The sequence below is a fragment of the Macrotis lagotis genome, chromosome 1, assembly GCF_037893015.1.
Source record: "Macrotis lagotis isolate mMagLag1 chromosome 1, bilby.v1.9.chrom.fasta, whole genome shotgun sequence".
NCBI classification, from domain to species: Eukaryota; Metazoa; Chordata; class Mammalia; order Peramelemorphia; family Peramelidae; genus Macrotis; species Macrotis lagotis.
Window position 1 is genome coordinate 344,814,868 of NC_133658.1, and position 18,930 is coordinate 344,833,797.

General features: G+C 39.3%; 1 protein-coding gene across 2 annotated transcripts in view; it reads right to left on the bottom strand.

Moving 5' to 3' along the window:
• Positions 1-599: 599 nt before the first annotated feature.
• Positions 600-18,930, bottom strand: part of COMMD7 (COMM domain containing 7) — a 43,662-nt gene continuing 25,331 nt past the window's right edge. For both annotated transcript variants that reach the window (XM_074211878.1, XM_074211877.1), the window contains exon 9: positions 600-17,451. In XM_074211878.1, coding sequence (XP_074067979.1) covers positions 17,375-17,451 — 77 coding nt within the window. In that variant the 3' untranslated portion in view covers positions 600-17,374. The remainder of the gene's footprint in view (positions 17,452-18,930) is intronic.

Below are 18,930 nucleotides of genomic sequence, written 5' to 3' on the forward strand. Positions count from 1 at the left end.
GTTCTAACTCCTCTTCAGCTTCCATTCAAAGATGAAAACCAAGTTAGTTTAAGTGATTATTATATGTGCCAAGTATACAAAGAAATATGCAGGGGAATACAAAGAATGGTCAAAGAGCCCTTACCCTTCAGGAATCTCCATCCTATTGGAAGAGACAACATGTTAAAAACTAGTTACCTAGGGGCGGCTAGGTGGCACAGTGGATAGCGCACCGGCCCTGGAGTCAGGAGTTCCTGGGTTCAAATCCAGCCTCGGACACTTAATAATTACCTAGCTGTGTGGCCTTGGCCACTTAACCCCATTGCCTAGCAAAAACCTAAAAAACAAAAAACAAACCAAGCAAAACCTAGTTACCTTTAAGAAAATAGAATAGATGAAGATAGAGTAAGGCCCTAGAAGCTGGAGGGATGGAAAAGTGAAGTCAGCTGAACTGACTCTTTTTTAAGGGTTTTGTTTTTTTTTTTTGCAAGGCGTTGGGGTTACATGGATTGCCCAAGGCCACACAGCTAGGTAATTATTAAGTGTCCGAGGCTGGATTTGAACCCAGGAACTCCTGACTCCAGGGCCGGTGCGCTATCCACTGTGCTACCTAGCTCCCCCTAGTTGAACTGACTCTTGAAGAAAACCAAAGGAACTAAAAGGCAGAGGTTGGGAAGGGGTAGGGGAGAGGGGGGAACAGGGGATTTTTTGGCAAGGATAGTCAATGCAAAGACCCTGGGATAGAAAGTGTCCTGTGGGAGAACAGCAAGGCCAATGTAGCAGAACCAAAGTGGTCATGAAGAAGAGTAAAGTAGGAAGGGATAAGGTTATGAAGAATCTTGCTGTTGTTTCTCCTCCATTTTTGAAGAGGACTAAGGATATCATGATGTCTTGACTTGTGTGTGAATTGGATATGAATGAGGCAGAGCTGCACAAAGTCATCAGACTCATTCTTACTCCAGAATCATTGGAGTCAGTGGCAAGACAATCAGCAGTGGCCCAGCATCAAGAGCCTGAAATGCTAAAGGAAAGCATTACAAAAATAGGAAGGCAAGGGAGAGGAAGCACCTTGAAAAAGACCGGAAAATGGTAAGGCACAAAGAGATACTGTTTTCAGACCTCTGATGAATGTAAGGCTATGTTGCAATATTTCAGCAGCTGTATAGTCTCATCTTTGTGGGTATTCCCTTCAGTGCTCAAGATGGTGACCAATTTATAAATTCTCACCCATTTGTATGTTTGTCTATTTTCTTCCATAGAGATCCTCCAAAGAAGGACACTATCCTGCTAGAATCTACCTCTAGGGTTTAGAGGATCTCATGAGATGTTTTGCATGTGAATAATGGATATCATGTTGTTTACCTTTCAGCAAGGGGGCTGAAAAAAGAAAATTAGGAATTAAATTTTTTTTAAAAGATTGCTAAAAGTTAAAAAAAAAGAGGGGCAGCTAGGTGGCACAGTGGATAGAGCACCGGCCCTGGAGTCAGGAGTACCTGAGTTCAAATGTGGCCTGAGACACTTAATAATTGCCTAGCTGTGTGGCTTTGAGCAAGCTACTTAACCCCACTGCCTTGCAAAAAAACAAACAAACCCTAAAATAAAAAAAGGTTCCATGAGTTCTAATACAAATACAGGACTTGAATTTTATATATATACATATATATATATATATATATATGTATGTATATATACGTATACCGATTATCCCTTGCTTTCATTATATGACCAGTCCACAGTCCTTTACAATCATATTTATCCCAACACTTTCATAGGATTTCCTCTTAACAAATTATCTTGGGTAGCTTACCTAGGTCTACCACACATCCCTCCATTGCCATTTGGGTAACTTGCAATTTTAATTCTTCAAAAATTATGTCATTTTTACATTTTTCAGGCACAATAGCATCACGAGAGGCACAGTAGTGTCAGCAAATAGCTTAGAGTCTTTGAAAGTGTCCAATTTCTTATTCAATCTTGTTCCCAGTCTACTGTCTTTCCACAATCCAAGATATATACTGTTTAACTACTGCAATGTTCAGACTACCAAAATACATGTCATAATCCTAGGCAATAGGCATTCTTCACCCACGTTATTCTTTTTGTTTGGATTATTAGACTGATTTCTTTGGAATAGTGTCAGATCTCCTTGAGGAGGTCCTGAAATATTTTGGGACTTGAGTCAATCACAAAATAACATTCCCCAAAAGAAACCAGTGTCTGGCACTTATTATCTATAGGAAATCCCCTCTTTCATTTGGAATTTCCATGAAACAGGCAAAATCTTTGGTGAAAACACTTTCACTTGATGGGGGTCAGAGAAAACTCAAGAGGGCAACTGAACTGAACCTATAAGAAGGGAAGAATTTCAGCAGATTGATCTGGAGAGGAGGGAAGAGCTCATTGCTGCAGTACAGTGATATTCTAGAGAGGAGGAAAGAACTCACTGCAACAGTACAGTGATATTCCATCACATTTTCATGCTACAATTTTTTTAGTCTTTATCTAGTTGATGGGTGTCTACTTTGTTTTCAGTTTTAAAAAAAATTATTTCTAATTTTATTTAAGGCAATGTAGTTAATTGACTTGGCCAAGGTCACACAACTAGGTGATTATTAAGTGTCTGAGTCTGGATTTGAACTCAGGTCCATCCTAACTCCAGGGCCGGTGCTCTATCCACTAAGCCACCTAGCTGCCCCATTTCCATTTTTTTGCCACAATAAAACATATTATTATTAATCCATGAGGCCTTTTTTTTCTGCCTTTGACCTCCTTGGAATACATGCCTTGTAGTGGGATATTTGCTATGAACATTTCATTTTTTGAGGCACTAGAGGCAAGTGGCTAGCCCAAGGTCACATAGCTAGTAAATATCAAGTGTCTGAGGTCGAATTTGAACTCAGGTCCTCCTAACTTCAGGGCTGGTACCTAGGTCACCTAGCTGCCCCAGGTATAAACATTTTAATAGGTTTCTTAGCCTAATTTCAAACTGCTTTCCAAAACAACTAAACCAGTTCATAACTTCAACCCTGTTTAAGTCAATGGTTTCCTATCACATTACAATGAAATTTTCATTCTGTTTACCATGGCTAGCTCCATCACTTTTAATCTTTATTGTGTGTTATTTTTTAAGGTCTCTTGGCCTCTTCAGCCTTTCCTCCCTCTGGGACTTTGCAAAATAGGGGGAAGTAGTTGGCAGCTAAGTAGCATAGAGATTAGTGTTTGGTGTCAGAAAGACCAGAGTACAACCCTGTCTCAGGTATTTAGTATGTGATTCTGGGGAAGTCACTTAATCTCTATCAGCCAATTTTTTGTCATCTGTAAATGGAGAAAATAATGGCACCTACCATATAGGATTATTGTTGAGGCTCAAATGAGATAACTACATAAAGTACTTTGCAAACCTCAATATATAAATGTGCAAATATATAAACAATAAATGCTACACCTACATACACACACACACACAAAATATATCTACATCTTACATTCTATGTTCAAAAGTCTCTCCTAGTCTTTATATTTTCCATTCTAGTGTCCATTTCAGTACTGATACTATATCAGCCCTGATTTGCAACATGTAATTTCAATGTAAGAACAGGACCTTCAGAGAAGTGTCCAGGCCAAGCAGAGCTGGAACCAAGCAGAGCCAAGATGTAGAAAGCAATGCCAATCTTGTTCTTTTCTGGTACCCACAAGCAGACTCAGGGCTTGAAAGGAGGAAGGGGAAAGCACTTGCTAAACTCTCCACAAGAATTATCTTCACAACCTTGAGGAGATAGGTCCTATCATTATCCCCCACTTTACAGATGAGGTCACTGGAGGCAAAGGTTGTGACTTGCTAGGAAGGTAGCTAAAAAACAAGGCTGAATTTGAACTCAGGTCTTCCTGATTCCAATCCCAGTAGTCAAAGGTATTTGTCTTAGAAATGATCTGGGGGCAGCTAGGTGGCGTAGTGGATAAAGCACAAGCCCTGGAGTCAGGAGTACCTGGGTTCAAATCCAGTCTCAGACACTTGGTAATTACCTAGCTGTGTGGCCTTGGGCAAGCCACTTAACCCCATTTGCCTTGCAAAAACCTAAAAAAAAAATGCTCTGTATACTATGTTTGAGGGCTTTAAGTCAGTGAAACACTTTTTTTTTTTGCTTTATCCTTAATCATTTAAGTCCTTTAGTGCCCTTTGAGCAGTTGAACTAGTCTGGTAGTTTTTCAGTCTGCCTTTCATGAAAGGCCAGTCAACTCAGTGGAGTCATCCCCTGCAGGGATGAGGAGCAGCTCTGGCTGGAGGTTCTGAGGTACCCCTGCTCTTTCACATTACACTTGTTGACTGGAGAATTTGATTATTCTAATAGTCTGAAGTTAAATGATATGTGCCAGGATGGAAATTCTTGCACTAGGCTCCTAGAGAAAGCCCACAGCTGCTTCCCACCCACCTCAACCCTCAGTTCTCCTACAACCTTATTATACAGTTTTCCCCCCTTTTTTCAAATATGAATCTACTTTTTAAAAGCCTGAAATAAAGTGGGAATTAGCAATGCAGTCTCACAGTAGCCCCTTCTTCAACCCCTCTCATTCATGCCAGGTCCCATCCAAGGTAGGGTAAGAACACCCTCCTACCTGATTTAGGCAGCATATGGTTTCCCTTTCCTGGAATTCACTCCCTCCTCAATGTGCCTCTCTCCCTTTAAGCTGTAGCTCAGGCACCATCTGTCTTTCTTAAGTTTTCCTACTAACTTCAGTGATTAATGCCCTCCTTCCCAAATTCATTTGTATTTACTTTGCTTATTTCTGTATTTATTAACTTTCTATTTATGCTCTATGTATTTTTATGTGTACTTGTTATCCCCTACAGTAGGAAGTCAATTCCTTGGCTGTGGCAATGGTTTTCATTCTGAGAAACAATTTCCTCCTCTGTAAGAAAAAAAAAAAGACATGGTAATGACCAAACACAACTCCAGAGGACTCACAAGGAAACATATTACCCACCTCCTGATAATGGTAATGGACTCAAGAATGCAGTTTGCACCTTTTTTTTAAAATATGGATGTGAAAATTTCCTTTGCATGACTACATTTATACCATTTTGTTTTAATCTCTTTCTCCATGGGGTGAGGAAGAGGGCAGGGCAGTAGGAGGGAAAGAAAACAGTTTCAATTGCAAATAAATTTTAATTTAAAAAAAGTTTTTTTAAAAAAGGTGATTGGGGGGCAGCTAGGTGGCGTAGTGGATAAAGCACAAGCCCTGGAGTCAGGAGTACCTGGGTTCAAATCCAGTCTCAGACACTTAATAATTACCTATGTGGCCTTGGGCAAGCCACTTAACCCTGTTTGCCTTGCAAAAACCTTAAAAAAAAAAAGGTGATTGGGACTAGTTAAGTATCTGAGGAGTCCAAATGCCCTTCACTACTGGGTTGATGTGTTTTGATTAAGAAGTCCTCCTTAAGAGGCTGATTGTATAGGAAGGAAGAATCTGGGCTACTGCCTAGTTGAAATTTTCTTCTGATCTATATTGGTAGCCTATTCAAAGTAGAGCCTCTCATATGGGGAACTGTACTAGAAAAAGCAGAGAACAATAATAGTAATAATAACAATAATATAATTAGTATGGGAGCCTACTCTCCCCAGCACTTCATAGTAACAGGGTCCTGCAGTTTAAAGTCAAGAAGAGCTGGTTTTAAATCTGTTTATATTTATGAACTAAGTGACCATATAATTTGTCCTCTAGCATAGTTTCCCCATTTGAAAAATGGGACTAATTTGTGGGTCCAATGAGAAAGACAATACTTGGTCAACTTGAAAGTGCCAAGTGTTGTTTCCAAGGGTCCACCACTTCCCTGCCATATTACTTTCTCCATTTTACAGCTAAAGAGATTGAGGTAAGGAAGGGAAATGGCTTATCCACAGTCACAGTCAGGAACTGAACTTATCTATGGACTCTCCATCTTGAATCCTTTCCACTGCCCAAAGCATGGGAATGATTTCAAAGGTTCATAGGTCTCCATGAAAGGACCTGAGAAGTCATCTAACTCAATACCCTAGGTATATAAAGGTCAGATGACTTGTCCAAGGACATGCAGATAGTATTAAATCATCTAGTCCAGGCCTCTAATTTTTCAGACAAGGAGATTGAAGTGCAGTCCCAAGAACACAGACTGTAAAAAAAGACAGGATTTAAACCCAGATTTTCTGGCTCAGCTCTTTTCTTTTTCTCCAGGTGCCTATCTCTGCTTCTTGGCTCACCACCCCATAGGGACTCAGGAACCAAAAACACATCTGGCAGTGGCTCCAGGCTCTGCTGGGGGAGGGGGAGTGTGTGAGGTTTGACAATAGAATTCTAGGAAAGGGAAGAGGGAGGATATTTTTTTCCTTTAAAGCTGCTCTCTCCTATGACCCCCCCCCCCACCTCCCAGGATCAGGCTGAGAAACCTACAAGGAATAAAAACCACCAAAGATACACAGTTTAGTTCTCCCCACCAAGCTGGAAGGGGCCCTTATTTCCCTCAGAGCCAGCTGGTCTGAGCAGATTAGCTCTAGGCTCAGTGAATTTGACTGGCAGCCGGAAAAACTGGCATAGCGCAGGACACCACAGGAGGTCAGCTGAGTCAGCTTTTCTACCTGTCAGGAAATCATTCATAAAACTGACACCCTAACCCCACCCCCACCTGACTGTGGTCAACTCCTGGCATAGGCCAAAGCACCATGGAAGGGCAGAACCAACTCCTTTGTGACCCTCTCTGTGTCTCCCCCAATCCTCCAATAATGCCACCCCCATCTCCCTTCCTTGTCCTCCAGGAATCTGTCAGATCCATGGGGCTCCTACCTAGAATTATTGTTGGAGCAAAATGCTTCTGGCAGTCATCCCTGGGAAAGAGGGCTGGACCTAAAGTCAGATAATCTGGTGGGTGCTTACCTCTCCAGAATCCAGAAATCAAAATCAAGATTGATTCTGAGATTTAGAAGAGGGTTCAAACTTAGAAGAGACTCTAACTTGAGAATTTACCTAGTAATAATTTGCTGATATCAAAACCAAGGATGCAGAGAAGATACACTCACAGGTATGTGTGCAAAATGTGGCCTGCCTTTATTACAAAGACTCATCCAGGGACAGATCACCCTGCCAAGGTAGAACTAAAAACCAATCATAATGGTCCAGTAGAAGTAAGGGCAGGAACATTCTTTTATATAGAAGAGTAAATAAACTATCTAAATGCATTTTACAACTCTTCTAACCCCTTAGGGTAAAAAAATTCTGCACAGCTTTGCCTACATTAGATAATCTCACACACCTATTTTAGGAAAGATAGACAAGAATACACAGTAGGGTGAGTGCAGTCTCTTTGGTAATTTGTTGTTATACCTATGGATTCACACTAGACCTTTCTTTCATACAAGGGGATCTGAACTTGACCCTGGACAATCCATCCAGGTCCAAGAATAGGTTTCAGGGGGACTGTGAAATTGGATGGGAAAAAAGTCTATCTTGATTTTTACTTTTTTTTTAGGGTTTTTTTTTTGTAAGGCAAATGGAGTTAAGTGGCTTGCCCAAGGCCACACAGCTAGGTAATTATTAAGTGTCTAAGACTAGATTTGAACCGAGGTACCCCTGACTCCAAGACCAGTGCTTTATCCACTACACTACCTAGCCGCCCCTTGATTTTTACTTCTAACTGAAATTTAGCATTTCCTCCAACTACTCATTTATTTTCTTCAGCATTTTTGGGGATTTCCTTGCCTAAACTGACTTCATTTTCATGTTTTTCCTGCATCTCTTTCTTTTCCCAGTTTTTCTTCTAACTCCCTCATTTGATTTTCAAAGTCTTTCTTGAGCTCTGTCATAGCCTGAGCCCAATTTCTGTTTTTCTTGGAGTCTTTAGATGCAGGAGCTTGTACTTCATCTTCAGACTGAGTATACTGATCCTTCTTGGGATCATAGATAATGTAGATCTCAATGGTGCTACTCTTTCTTCTCTGCTTGCACATTTTCCCAGCCTAAGCCTGTTTTGGGGGTGCTTTCTGAGCTTTTGGGACACTCCCACAAGGGTCTCAGCACGTGAGGCTCTGTCCTCCCTCCTGGTCTGTGAATGACCATATGCACCCCCCTCTGCCATGGGGCTGAGGTGGGGAGGGGGCCCTGCTGTTCTATTGGGGGGGCCTAGACTGTGATCAGGATCTGAATGTGGTCAGAACGATGGTGACAAGAGCGGATCATGTCTTAGGTGCTCTCTCATAAAACTTCTAAACTAAGGACTCTAAATTTTCGAGAGACAGAACCCACAGAGAGACCCAGTGAGACAGTTCTCCTAATCAAGGTAACCTGGAAAAAAGCAGACTCTATTCCCTGGGATTGGAGGGGCAGCCCACCAGAGCAAAAGAACTACTCATTTATTTTAAAAAACATTATTCTAAGAAGATGCCCTCTAGCTTCACTAGGATCCAGGCCATAAAAAAAGTCAAAGAACCCTTGCTTTAGACATTTTCTTCAAGGTCTTTGGGGCGGGGGGGAGTCTGACCATCTGTTGACCTAGGTCGAAAACCAACTCTTCTAATTATGACCTTGAAATGAGACTCAATATTCTCATCTTTAAAACTGAGATGATGGGGGCAGCTAAGTGGTGCAGTAGATAGAACACCAGTCCACACTGGAGTCAGGAGAATCTGAGTTCAAATTCTGCCTCAGACACTAAATTACATAGCTGTGTGACTTTAGGCAAGTCATTTAACCCCTCCTCCCATTACCTTGTAAAAAATAAAAACAACCAAAAAAACCAAAAGCAAAAACTGAGATGCTGCTACTTGTACCAACACCCTCAAAATGGGAGGTTTTAGGGAAAGCTCTTGGTAAAACACTAAGAATTAGAGATATGTGAATATTTTTTTTTTGGCAGGGCAATGGGGTTAAGTGACTTGTCAAACTAGTAAATATCAAGTATCTGAGGCCACATTTGAATTCAGGTCCTCCTGACTACAGGGTCAGTGCTCTATCCACTGTACCACCTGGCTGCCCCAAATGTGAATATTCTTTTTGGAATCCTGGCCCCATGTATAAAGTGGTTCAGTTCAAGTGTCATTTCCTATAGAGAGCCCCAATGCTGATACCTCCAAGCATTTGTGTTACCCCACAAATAAATTATTGTGAACTCTGTTGTATTCTCTTCTCTGTGAACATTATTCTCCTGACATCAGGATGCCTGGGAACTTGGGAACTGGGGTTCTTGTCTGGTATTTCTAGGTCTGGCACAGCAAGGGGCCATCACATATTCAGGATGAAGATTGGGACTAGGTCTGAGATTGCCTTAGTAGAGGGTACTCTCCAGTGAGAAAACTGCTATTGGTACAGGGTCACACCATGTGTGCAACGTGCTTCTAAGAGTGTTGCTTAAACTGTGTCGAATTAGAATAAAAATTGGATGCCAATGTTCCATACCTATTTTCTGTAGGCTGCTTAGTTTTAAAATGTATTTTATGTTTTATTACATTTTTTATTTTCCAGTGTGGTAGGAGTGACTAGTTGCATCTTTGACATCACTAGAGAACTAAGAAGTCATAGTACTTGCCAAAGATGCCATAGTCAGTATGGGTGGAGGGTAGAGGAAAGGACTTGACTTTAAGTCATCCATCTCTGGAGAAAGGCATCTAACCACTACTTCACACTGCCCCTACATGGTAGGTAGGCATTTTACAAATGGTTACTGGGAAAAAAAATTCTTGTTGGATGTTGAATGATTGAATCCCAAGGCTTTGGTCTAACTTAGCTTCACACAGGGACCATGAACCCATCTGTTAACCTGGAATGTCTCAAAGAGTTTTTTACAACAATTAAAATCACAACTACTTATTCCATTTCCCCTGAATACTCTTGCATGTCTTCTCCAACTGCTGAAGCTGGGCTTCTCCACAGTGAGGCCTAGCTTTAATTCAAATTCCTTCATGAGACATTCATTCATTGTCTGAAGGGCCAGCCCGAAAGAACTGTACCTCATTCCCTTCTATGTCCTCCCATCTTCGTACACAGATGGGTCTTATTACCTCACCTATGTGGGAGTTCTGTGAATATATGGGAGGATCAAAGTTAGAATTTTATCTGTGTCCAGCTGGTGTGACCTGGGGTAGTTGTTGCTTCCCTCTTTGCCCACAGAACCAGTACTGAAGAGCTAAAAAAGGCCTTAGATTCCCAGATTCATCCTCTAACTAAGCCATGATCCAATCAACCACATCTCTTGATGGGCAAGCATGTCCAGCCTAGGTCTGAAAGCCCCCAGTGACAGGATATTTGGGATTTTTCCAAACTGTCAAGTGTCCTACCCACCAAAAAAGGTTAAGAACACCTTTTGGAGCTCTACTAAGGGCAGGTTAAGATGACAATCATTAAATCAGGAAAATGGTACTGTGGGATTTCAGAAAAAGAAAAGAGCAATTGTGATCAGAAAGAAAGGAGACTTTGGGGACAAGTAGAGTATCAGAAAGGACAAACATGCTTACTTGGGAATGAGCAGGTGGTGGTAGAAGCAAAAGGGCACAAAAGGGGGCCCCAAGAGAGCAAGGTTCAGTCCTGGAATCAGAGCACCTGGTTAACAAGCAGGTTTCAATACTGCAGCTGGAAGCCAGTAGGCAAGGCAAAGTGCTGGGCTGGGAGTCAGCAAGACTTGAGTTCAAGTTTTGTCTCACATGCTTATTCTGTACCATGGTTTCCTCATCAGTAAAATGAATGGGTTGGACTTGATGGCCTCTAAGGTCCCTTCCCATTCTAAACTTCCATGACTAAATATGATAATAATTGGGTCACTTTGCCTCTAGGAAGAGTTTTCTCTTCTTTAAAATAGAGGTAGAAGTATATGGGGTGTGGTTAAAGCAGCACTAAAGTGAAATTTATATCTCTGAACACTTACATCGATAAAACAGAGAAAGGAAAAAATCAATGAATTGAGTATGCAACTAAAAAAAGAACAAATTAAAAATCCCCAATTAAATTCCAAACTGGAAATCCTGAAAAATCAAAGGAGAGATGAACAAAATTGAAAGAAAACTACTAAGCTAATAAATAAAACTAGGAGTCTGTCTTATGAGTAAACTAATACACTATTGGCTAATTTGATTAAAGACAGAAAAAGAACTGTTACCAGTATCAAAAATTTAATGAATAAATTCACCACTACTGAAAAGGAAATTAAAGAAATTAGGAGCTATATTGTCAAATTATATGCCAATAAATCTAATAATCTAAGTGAAATAAAATACTTATAAAAATATAAATTGACTAGATTATAGAAGAGGAAATAGAATATCTAAATAACTCTTATTTTAAAAACTAGAAATTGAACAAGGCATTAATGAACTCCCTAAAGTGGAAGTAGGAATGCACATAGTCCCTCTCTCTCAAAAGGCTATTACAGGGGCAGCTAGGTGGCACAGTGAATAGAGCACCAGCCCTGGAGTCAGGAGTACCTGAGTTCAAATCCAACCTGACACTTAATAATTACCTAGCTGTGTGGCCTTGGGCCACATTTGCCTTGCAAAGAAATAAAAAAAAAAACAACACCCTAAAAAAAATATACTATTAAAAAAAGGTTATTAAAGAAGTATGACCAGTTACTACTAGACTGTGAAGCTAGCCCTATTGATTGGGATCAAGCTTGTCTTTGGGAAAAATGAATGTGGATAGCTGTTGTTTGACCAAATTTTGGAGAGCCTTAAATATCAAATTCAAGAGTTTGGACTTTATTTAGTTGCCCAAAAAATTTTAGAAACATTGAGTTATAAAAAATTAAAGTGGGGCAGCTAGGTGGCACAGTGGATAGAGCGCCGGCCCCTATAAGTCACAAAGCTAGGCAATTTTTTTTTAAGGTTTTTGCAAGGCAAATGGAGTTAAGTGGCTTGCCCAAGGCCACGCAGCTAGGTAATTATTAAGTGTCTGAGGCTGCATTTGAACTCAAGTACTTATGACTCTGGGGCCGGTGCCACTATCCACTGCACCTAGTGCACCTAGCGGCCCCCAGTCCAACCATCTTAATTAACAAAGGAGAAACCTGAAACCCAGAGATTAAATGAGTCACTGAAAAGAATAGTTTTAAGCATCCTCTAAGACACAATTCTCATTAATCCATCAACCAACAAATTTTAGCTGAGGGTTTACTTCATGCACCATTCCATTCTAGAAATCTGAAGAACACAGGAGCATGAAACACGGTTATGAATCTTAAAAAGCTGACCTGAGTCTAACTGGATTCATACTTTGTAGCAAGGGAGGAATTTGAGGTCAGGTCCTCAGAAAAATAAATTTCCCATCAACACATATATAATATACCTATTATGCAAAAAGAACATCCTATTAGAAGCTGAAGAAACAAAAAAACAGAAGTTCTAATCTTACCCACCAGAAACTCATCCACACTAGTAGCAAAGAAAAAATAAAATAACATATACAAATAATAGCCAAGGTAGTATTGCCAGTGGGTAGTGTGAGCTTGCACAATGTGAGCTCAAAGAACAAATATCTTCCTGCGATGAGATATGAGCAAGACTTTGAATAAAGTAAAACAGTGGGATACTGGAGAGCATTCTTGACAGCAGAACAAGAAACAACTAGATCAATTTGCTTTACCTTTTGGGTTCAAGGGATCACAAAGAGGACTTATAGATGGTGGGAAAAATGAGAAGTCTCTGAGGAGAGGAGCAGTGAAGTGTGTTTAAAGCATGTTTATGGAAGGTTAATAGGATAGTCATATGTAAAATGGATTGGGAGGAGGTGTGAATTTCTGAAGACAGATTCATGTTAAAATTACTGTACCAGTCCAGACATGAGGTAGTAACTGAACTAGGGAAAGGTAAAGGAAAGAGTGGAACCAAGAGACATATTACAAAAGGGCTTACCCATTTATAGAATCCAAGAATGCCAGAGTTGAAGGGAACATCAGTACAGAGACTGTGAGACCTGGAAGAGACTTAACACATAAGATAAAGCTAGAAGATCTTAAAACATAAAATGTTAAAGTTGGAAGAGATCTTAGAAATTAAACTATCAAAATAAGAAGGATCTCAGAAAACAAGAGTTGAAAGGGGTCATAGAACATGGAATGTTATGGCTGGAAGGGACCCTAGAACACAGAATGTCAGAACTGGAAGATGGCCCTAAAAAAACCCTGCTATGCCCAAAGAACAATAAAACTATATGTACCTGTTGATTCAACAAAACACTTCTAAGTCTGTATCCCAAAGAAATCACAAAAAAGGGAAAAAGACTCATATGCACAATATTCACAGTGGTTCTTTTTGTGGTGGCAAAGAATTGGAAATTGAAGGGATGCCCGTCAATTGTAGAATGGCTGAACAAGTTGTGATATATGAATGTAATGGAATATCACTGTTCTACAAAAAATGATAAACAAGAAGATTTTAAAAAAACTTGGAAAAACTTATATGAACAAATGGTGAGTGAAATTTATATGAACTAACGATGAGCAAAACCAGGAGAACACTGCACGCTTCAACAACTGTGTGATGACTGACAAATGGTCAAAGGATATGGAAAGGCAATTTACAGATAAGGAAACCAAAGCTATCCATAGTCATATGAAAAACTGCTCTGAATCATTACTGAATAGAGAAATGCAAATTAAAGCTTCTCTGAGGTACCACCTCACACCTCTCAGACTGGCCAGTATGATCAGAAAGGACAATGATCTGGGACACTAATGCACTGTTAATGGAGCTATGAACTCATCCAACCTTTCTGGAGAGCAGTTTGGTACTACACCCAAAGGGCAACAAAAATGTGCATACCCTTTGATCCAGCAATACCCCTACTGGGTCTGTACCCTGTAGAGATCATGAAAAAGGGTAAAAATATCACTTGTACAAAAATATTCATAGTGGCCCTGTTTGTGGTAGCAAAAACCTAGAAGGACTAGCATGAATTGATGTTGGGCAAGAAGAGCAGAACCAGAACATGTACACCCTAACAGCAACGTGGGGGTGATGATCAACCTTAATGGACTTGCTCATTCCATCAATGTAATAATCAGGAACAATTTTAGAGTACATGTCATGGAAAATAATCTGTATCTAGAGAAAAAACTGTGGAATTTAAACAAAGACCTAAGTCTAATTACCTTCAATTTTTTTTTTAAAAAAAGTGTCTAGGGGGCGGCTAGGTGGCACAGTGGATAGAGCACCAGCCCTGGAGTCAGGAGTACCTGAGTTCAAATCCTGCCTCAGACAATAATCACCTAGCTGTGTGGCCTTGGGCAAGCCACTTAACCCCACTGCCTGGCAAAAAACTAAAAATTAAATAAAAATAAATTTAAAAAGTGTCTTGGGGTGGCTAGGTGGCGCAGTGATGGAGCACCAGCCCTGGAGTCAGGAGTACCAGAGTTCAAATCCTGCCTCAGACACTTAATAATTACTGAGCTGTGTAGCCTTGGGCAAGCCATTTAACCCCATTTGCCTTGCAAAAAACCTTTAAAAAAAAGTGTCTTATGTAAAACATAATTTTGCTATCTTTAATACTTTATTTTCTCCTCAAGAATATGATTTCTTTCTCAACACATTCAATTTTGATCAATGTATAGCATGGAAACGATTTAAAGAATATTAGACTGCCTTCTGTGGGGGTGGGGGAGGGAATGGAGGATTGCGGATAAATTGTAAAATTCAAATTCTTACAAAAAATGACAGGTAGAAACTACTATTGTATATAATTGGAAAACAAATAAAATATATTTTTTTTTAGGATCTTGCAAGGCAAATAGGGTTAAGTGGCTTGCCCAAGGCCACACAACTATGTAATTATAAGTGTCTGAGGCCGGATTTGAACTCAGGTACTCCTGACTCCAGGGCTAGTACTCTATCCACTGTGCCACCTAGCCACCCCCATAAAATATTTTTTAAAAGATTGTGTGATGATCAATGATGATAGATTTAGCTCTCCTCAGCAAAACAAAACTCAAAAACAATTCTAAAAAGATCTCTAATGGAAAATATCATGCACATCTAAAGAAAGAACACTGGAATCAGAATGAAAACCAACACATACTATTTTCACCTTTTAAAATGTTTTCTGTTTTTTCGTTTTTCCCTTTTTGTTCTGATTCTTCTTTCACAGAGTGACTAATATGTGAAACAGGACTGAATGTGCATAACCCATATCAAATTATTTGCGATCTTAGAGTGAAGGGGAGGGGGAAAAATTTACAAAAATGAATGCTGCAAACTATCTTTACATAAAATTGGGAAAAAAAGAATTTGAACTAGAAGGCTTAAAAAAAGAATTTGAGCTGGGAGAAGATTGAAAACCATGAATTTGGAAGGTGAAAGGGTTTGTCTAATGCAATTTCTTCATTTTACAGTTAGGAAAAATGAGTCCAAGAAAGGGAAATGAAAGCACTTATTACCACATTTAGTTCTATCACTGAAAATCCAAAACAAAGCAAAAAAAAAAAGTTACCACTTGAAAACTCACATTTAAACATGAATTCCACAAAGAGTTAGCTGAATGACAGAGGGAAAAATTGTAACACTGACCTAAAATACCTGAGTAACTCAATGCTGGCAAGTATAGAATCAAAGGAAACCTGTAATGCTTTTGGCTAAATATATTCTTTCTCCTTGTTGAAGCCCATGTGTATTTATTGGAAAGTTGAATTCATGTGCTTCTAATTCATTGGTATTTAACTCATTCTTAGGATGGTCTGTAATGGGGCTTTGATGTGGAAGCAGCCTTAGTCGATAAGCTCTTTAAGCCTTTGTTTAGATACACTAAACCCTCCAGAAATGAAAAATGCAATCCCTGGCTGGACCTTGGCTGTCCACAGGCCACATGGATAATGAGACCACTAAAGATAAGCAACATAAGCAAAGACTCTAGGCAGCCCAGTTAAAATGAATAAAGAGGACAATGAGCAGTATGGGTAAACCTAGGTTTGAGTTAGCTCCTAACTTACTGTGTATCCTTTCACAAGGTGATTTCCTCCCTAGATCTGTTTCCTTAACTGTAAAATGGGAAGGGGTGGTTAGATTAGGCGATTCCTTTAAAAAAAAAATCAACCAACACAAGCATTTTCTTATAAAACAAAGACCAGAAAAAAAAGCCTAAGTCACTGTGATCAGACATCCTCAATCTTTTTAGAGTCTTAGACAACCTCTCACTCTGTTTAAAATACGCAATATAAAATTCACAGAATTCCAAAGAAAATCAAGTATAATGCAATAGTTATTTAAAAAAAAAAAAGGTTTTTTTTAAGTTAATGAATTCCATGTTAAGAACTTCTGGATGAAATAACTTCTAAGGCCTCACCTTATCTGGACATACTGGAGTATAAGGCCCCTTTAAGTTCTTAAATGTTCTAATCATCAGTTTGTGAAAAGTGATAAATTAGGCTGGAAACTAAAGTCTCATATCAACAGTATATACAACTTCTTCATGTGGAAAAGGCAACATAGTATACTAGTATAGAATGCTGGATTTGGAGTAGGAGGACCCAAGTTTAAATCCAAGTTCTGTCACCCGTGTGAGGTGGGCAAGGCACTTACCCTCTCTGGGCCTCAGTTTCCTCTTCTATAAAAAAGGGATGTTGAACCAAGGTCTTGAAAGAGGTTCCAAATTTATGATCTTCTTTTCCTCAAGGTTTAAACCTGAAGGCATTGCTGCCTTGCTCCTACTCCTGCAATTTCTTTCTGTCTCACCCAGACTTGCTAGTCAAGCTCACCTAAATTTTGGTCATCTTGTCTTCCAAACCTATCATCACAAACCCTCAGAAAATAGAAGGATCTTTAATCCAATGCACATGAACAAGAGGATCAAGGCATCTTCTTCAAACCCTTTATTAGACACTTAAATAAGGCAGAACTCTGTTCAATGGCTACTCAGCCAGGGAAAAAGACTCCTAAGGAGGCTCAGAAGATGACCTTCACAGGGCAGGTGCAGAAGGAAAGACTGAGTCAAGGTCCCCAAAGAACAGAAGTCTTTGAAAGAGGAGCTCTTGGTTTTTTACATACATATCATTAAAATAGGGTCCCATATGAGAGAATCCCTACTATACATGTTAAATGCACATTTTTGTTTGCTTGTTTCAGATTCTGGCTCTCAGGTTGCTGATAGCTAGGTCCTCCCCTGCCTAATTTCAGGTTAACTCTGTTCTGTAGTTAGACTGTTGATCTTGGAAGTTTGAGAAATGGGAGTTCTAGAAGGCAGAAAAGGAGGAGTGTATCACAAACTGGCTGGATTTCTCCCCCTCCCAATGGTTTAAATATTTGAGACATGGCCTGTGGGATGAATCATGAGTTTATATGGTAATTATACTGGGCTTCCTAGAACAGAACTGTGACCCTTTTTTGGAGATACTCCAGCCCCTAAGCTGTTACAGAACAGGCCACAAGGATAAACTGGTTATCTTCTTCCTTCTCCTTCAGCAGAAACACTCCATGCTGGCTCGGACACGTTCCATCTCACTCAGAAAGTTATAGAACTGAGGCAGGGTTAACTCTAGGGAGAGAAAATTCAGTATCAGGTAAATGTTTCCTAGTTTCATAGACTCTTCCAAGTGTTACTTTTCATAAACAGCTTTCTTTTCTTTTAAACTTTCCCCTCTACTGGGCCTATAAATACTGAAATGACAAAAATTTAAAAAGGATCAAAATCATAGAAAAGGGAGAAAAACGGCAGATTTCCACAGAATGAAGGATAGTCTTTCACAGTGTTCAGAGTGATTTCTTCTACAAAGAGTTTTAAATGTTTTGTATTATTCAGCTACAATGTAAGCTTCTTAAGAACAGGGATTGTTTCATTTTTGCCTTTGTATTGTCAGAGTTTGACATTGAGTAGGCACTTAAAAATTCTTGCTGAATATTAATTTGTGTATATTTTTTATTTTCCCCTTTTTCTGTTTTTTTACATTTATTTTTTAAATTAATCTAGTTAATGTTCATTTGTATTAAATTGACAAGAATATCATCAATAGTTCTGAGTTCTATTTTTGAGGGCAAAGTCATTCACTGTTCATCTTTATGTTCTTTTACATGTTTATCATTAGAATATTTTATGGGCTAGAACTGAATTTTGAAGAATTTTAATCCTTAAGAGAATCTAACCCACTATAAATTTATTGTTACAAACTTCCACCATATTTTTGATTCCACTGAGAAGGCACCTAGGTAGGTATAGTAGATAGAATACTAAACTTGGTAAACTTGGTATCATGAAGACCTCCATTCAAACTTTCCCTCAGATACTCAGTAGCTGTGTAAATCACTTCATCCCTCTCTGCTTTCTTTTTCTCATCTGTAAAAAGAGATTATAACAGCACCTACCTTGCCTTTGTGGTTATGAGGCTCAAATGAAATAAAATATGCAAAACACTTTGCAAACCTTAAAGTGCTATACAAATGCTAGTTATATCTATTATTCTATTCAATACTACTATCAGCAGGGTACTTTTCTTAAAAGGATGACAATGACAGAGTTCCTATTCCATATTCTTTTTTTTTTTGTTTTTAGGTGTTTTTTTTTTGCAAGGCAAATGAGGTTAAGTGGCTTGCCCAAGGCCACACAGCTAGGTAATTATTAAGTGTCTGAGACTGGATTTGAACCCAGGTACTCCTGACTCCAGGGCTGGTGCTTTTCCATATTCTTCTTGTGAAAGACTCTTCTATGTATAAATTGCCAGAGACAGTGCAATGGACAGAACTCTGAGCCTAGAGTCAGGAAGATCTGAGTTCAAATGCAGCCCCAGACACTGGCTGTGTGACCCTGGGGAAGTCACGTAACTGTTTGCCTCAGTTTCCTCAACTACAAAATGAAAATAACAATATCTCCAAGGCTAATGTATTGTTGAGGGTCAAAGGAAATAATAATTGTAAAGTGCTTAGCATAGTGTCTCACAAAAAGTACAAGCTACTATTATCAACATTATTATAAATGACAAGGTCATATAATAAGACAAGGTCAAAATGAGTACAAAATTTA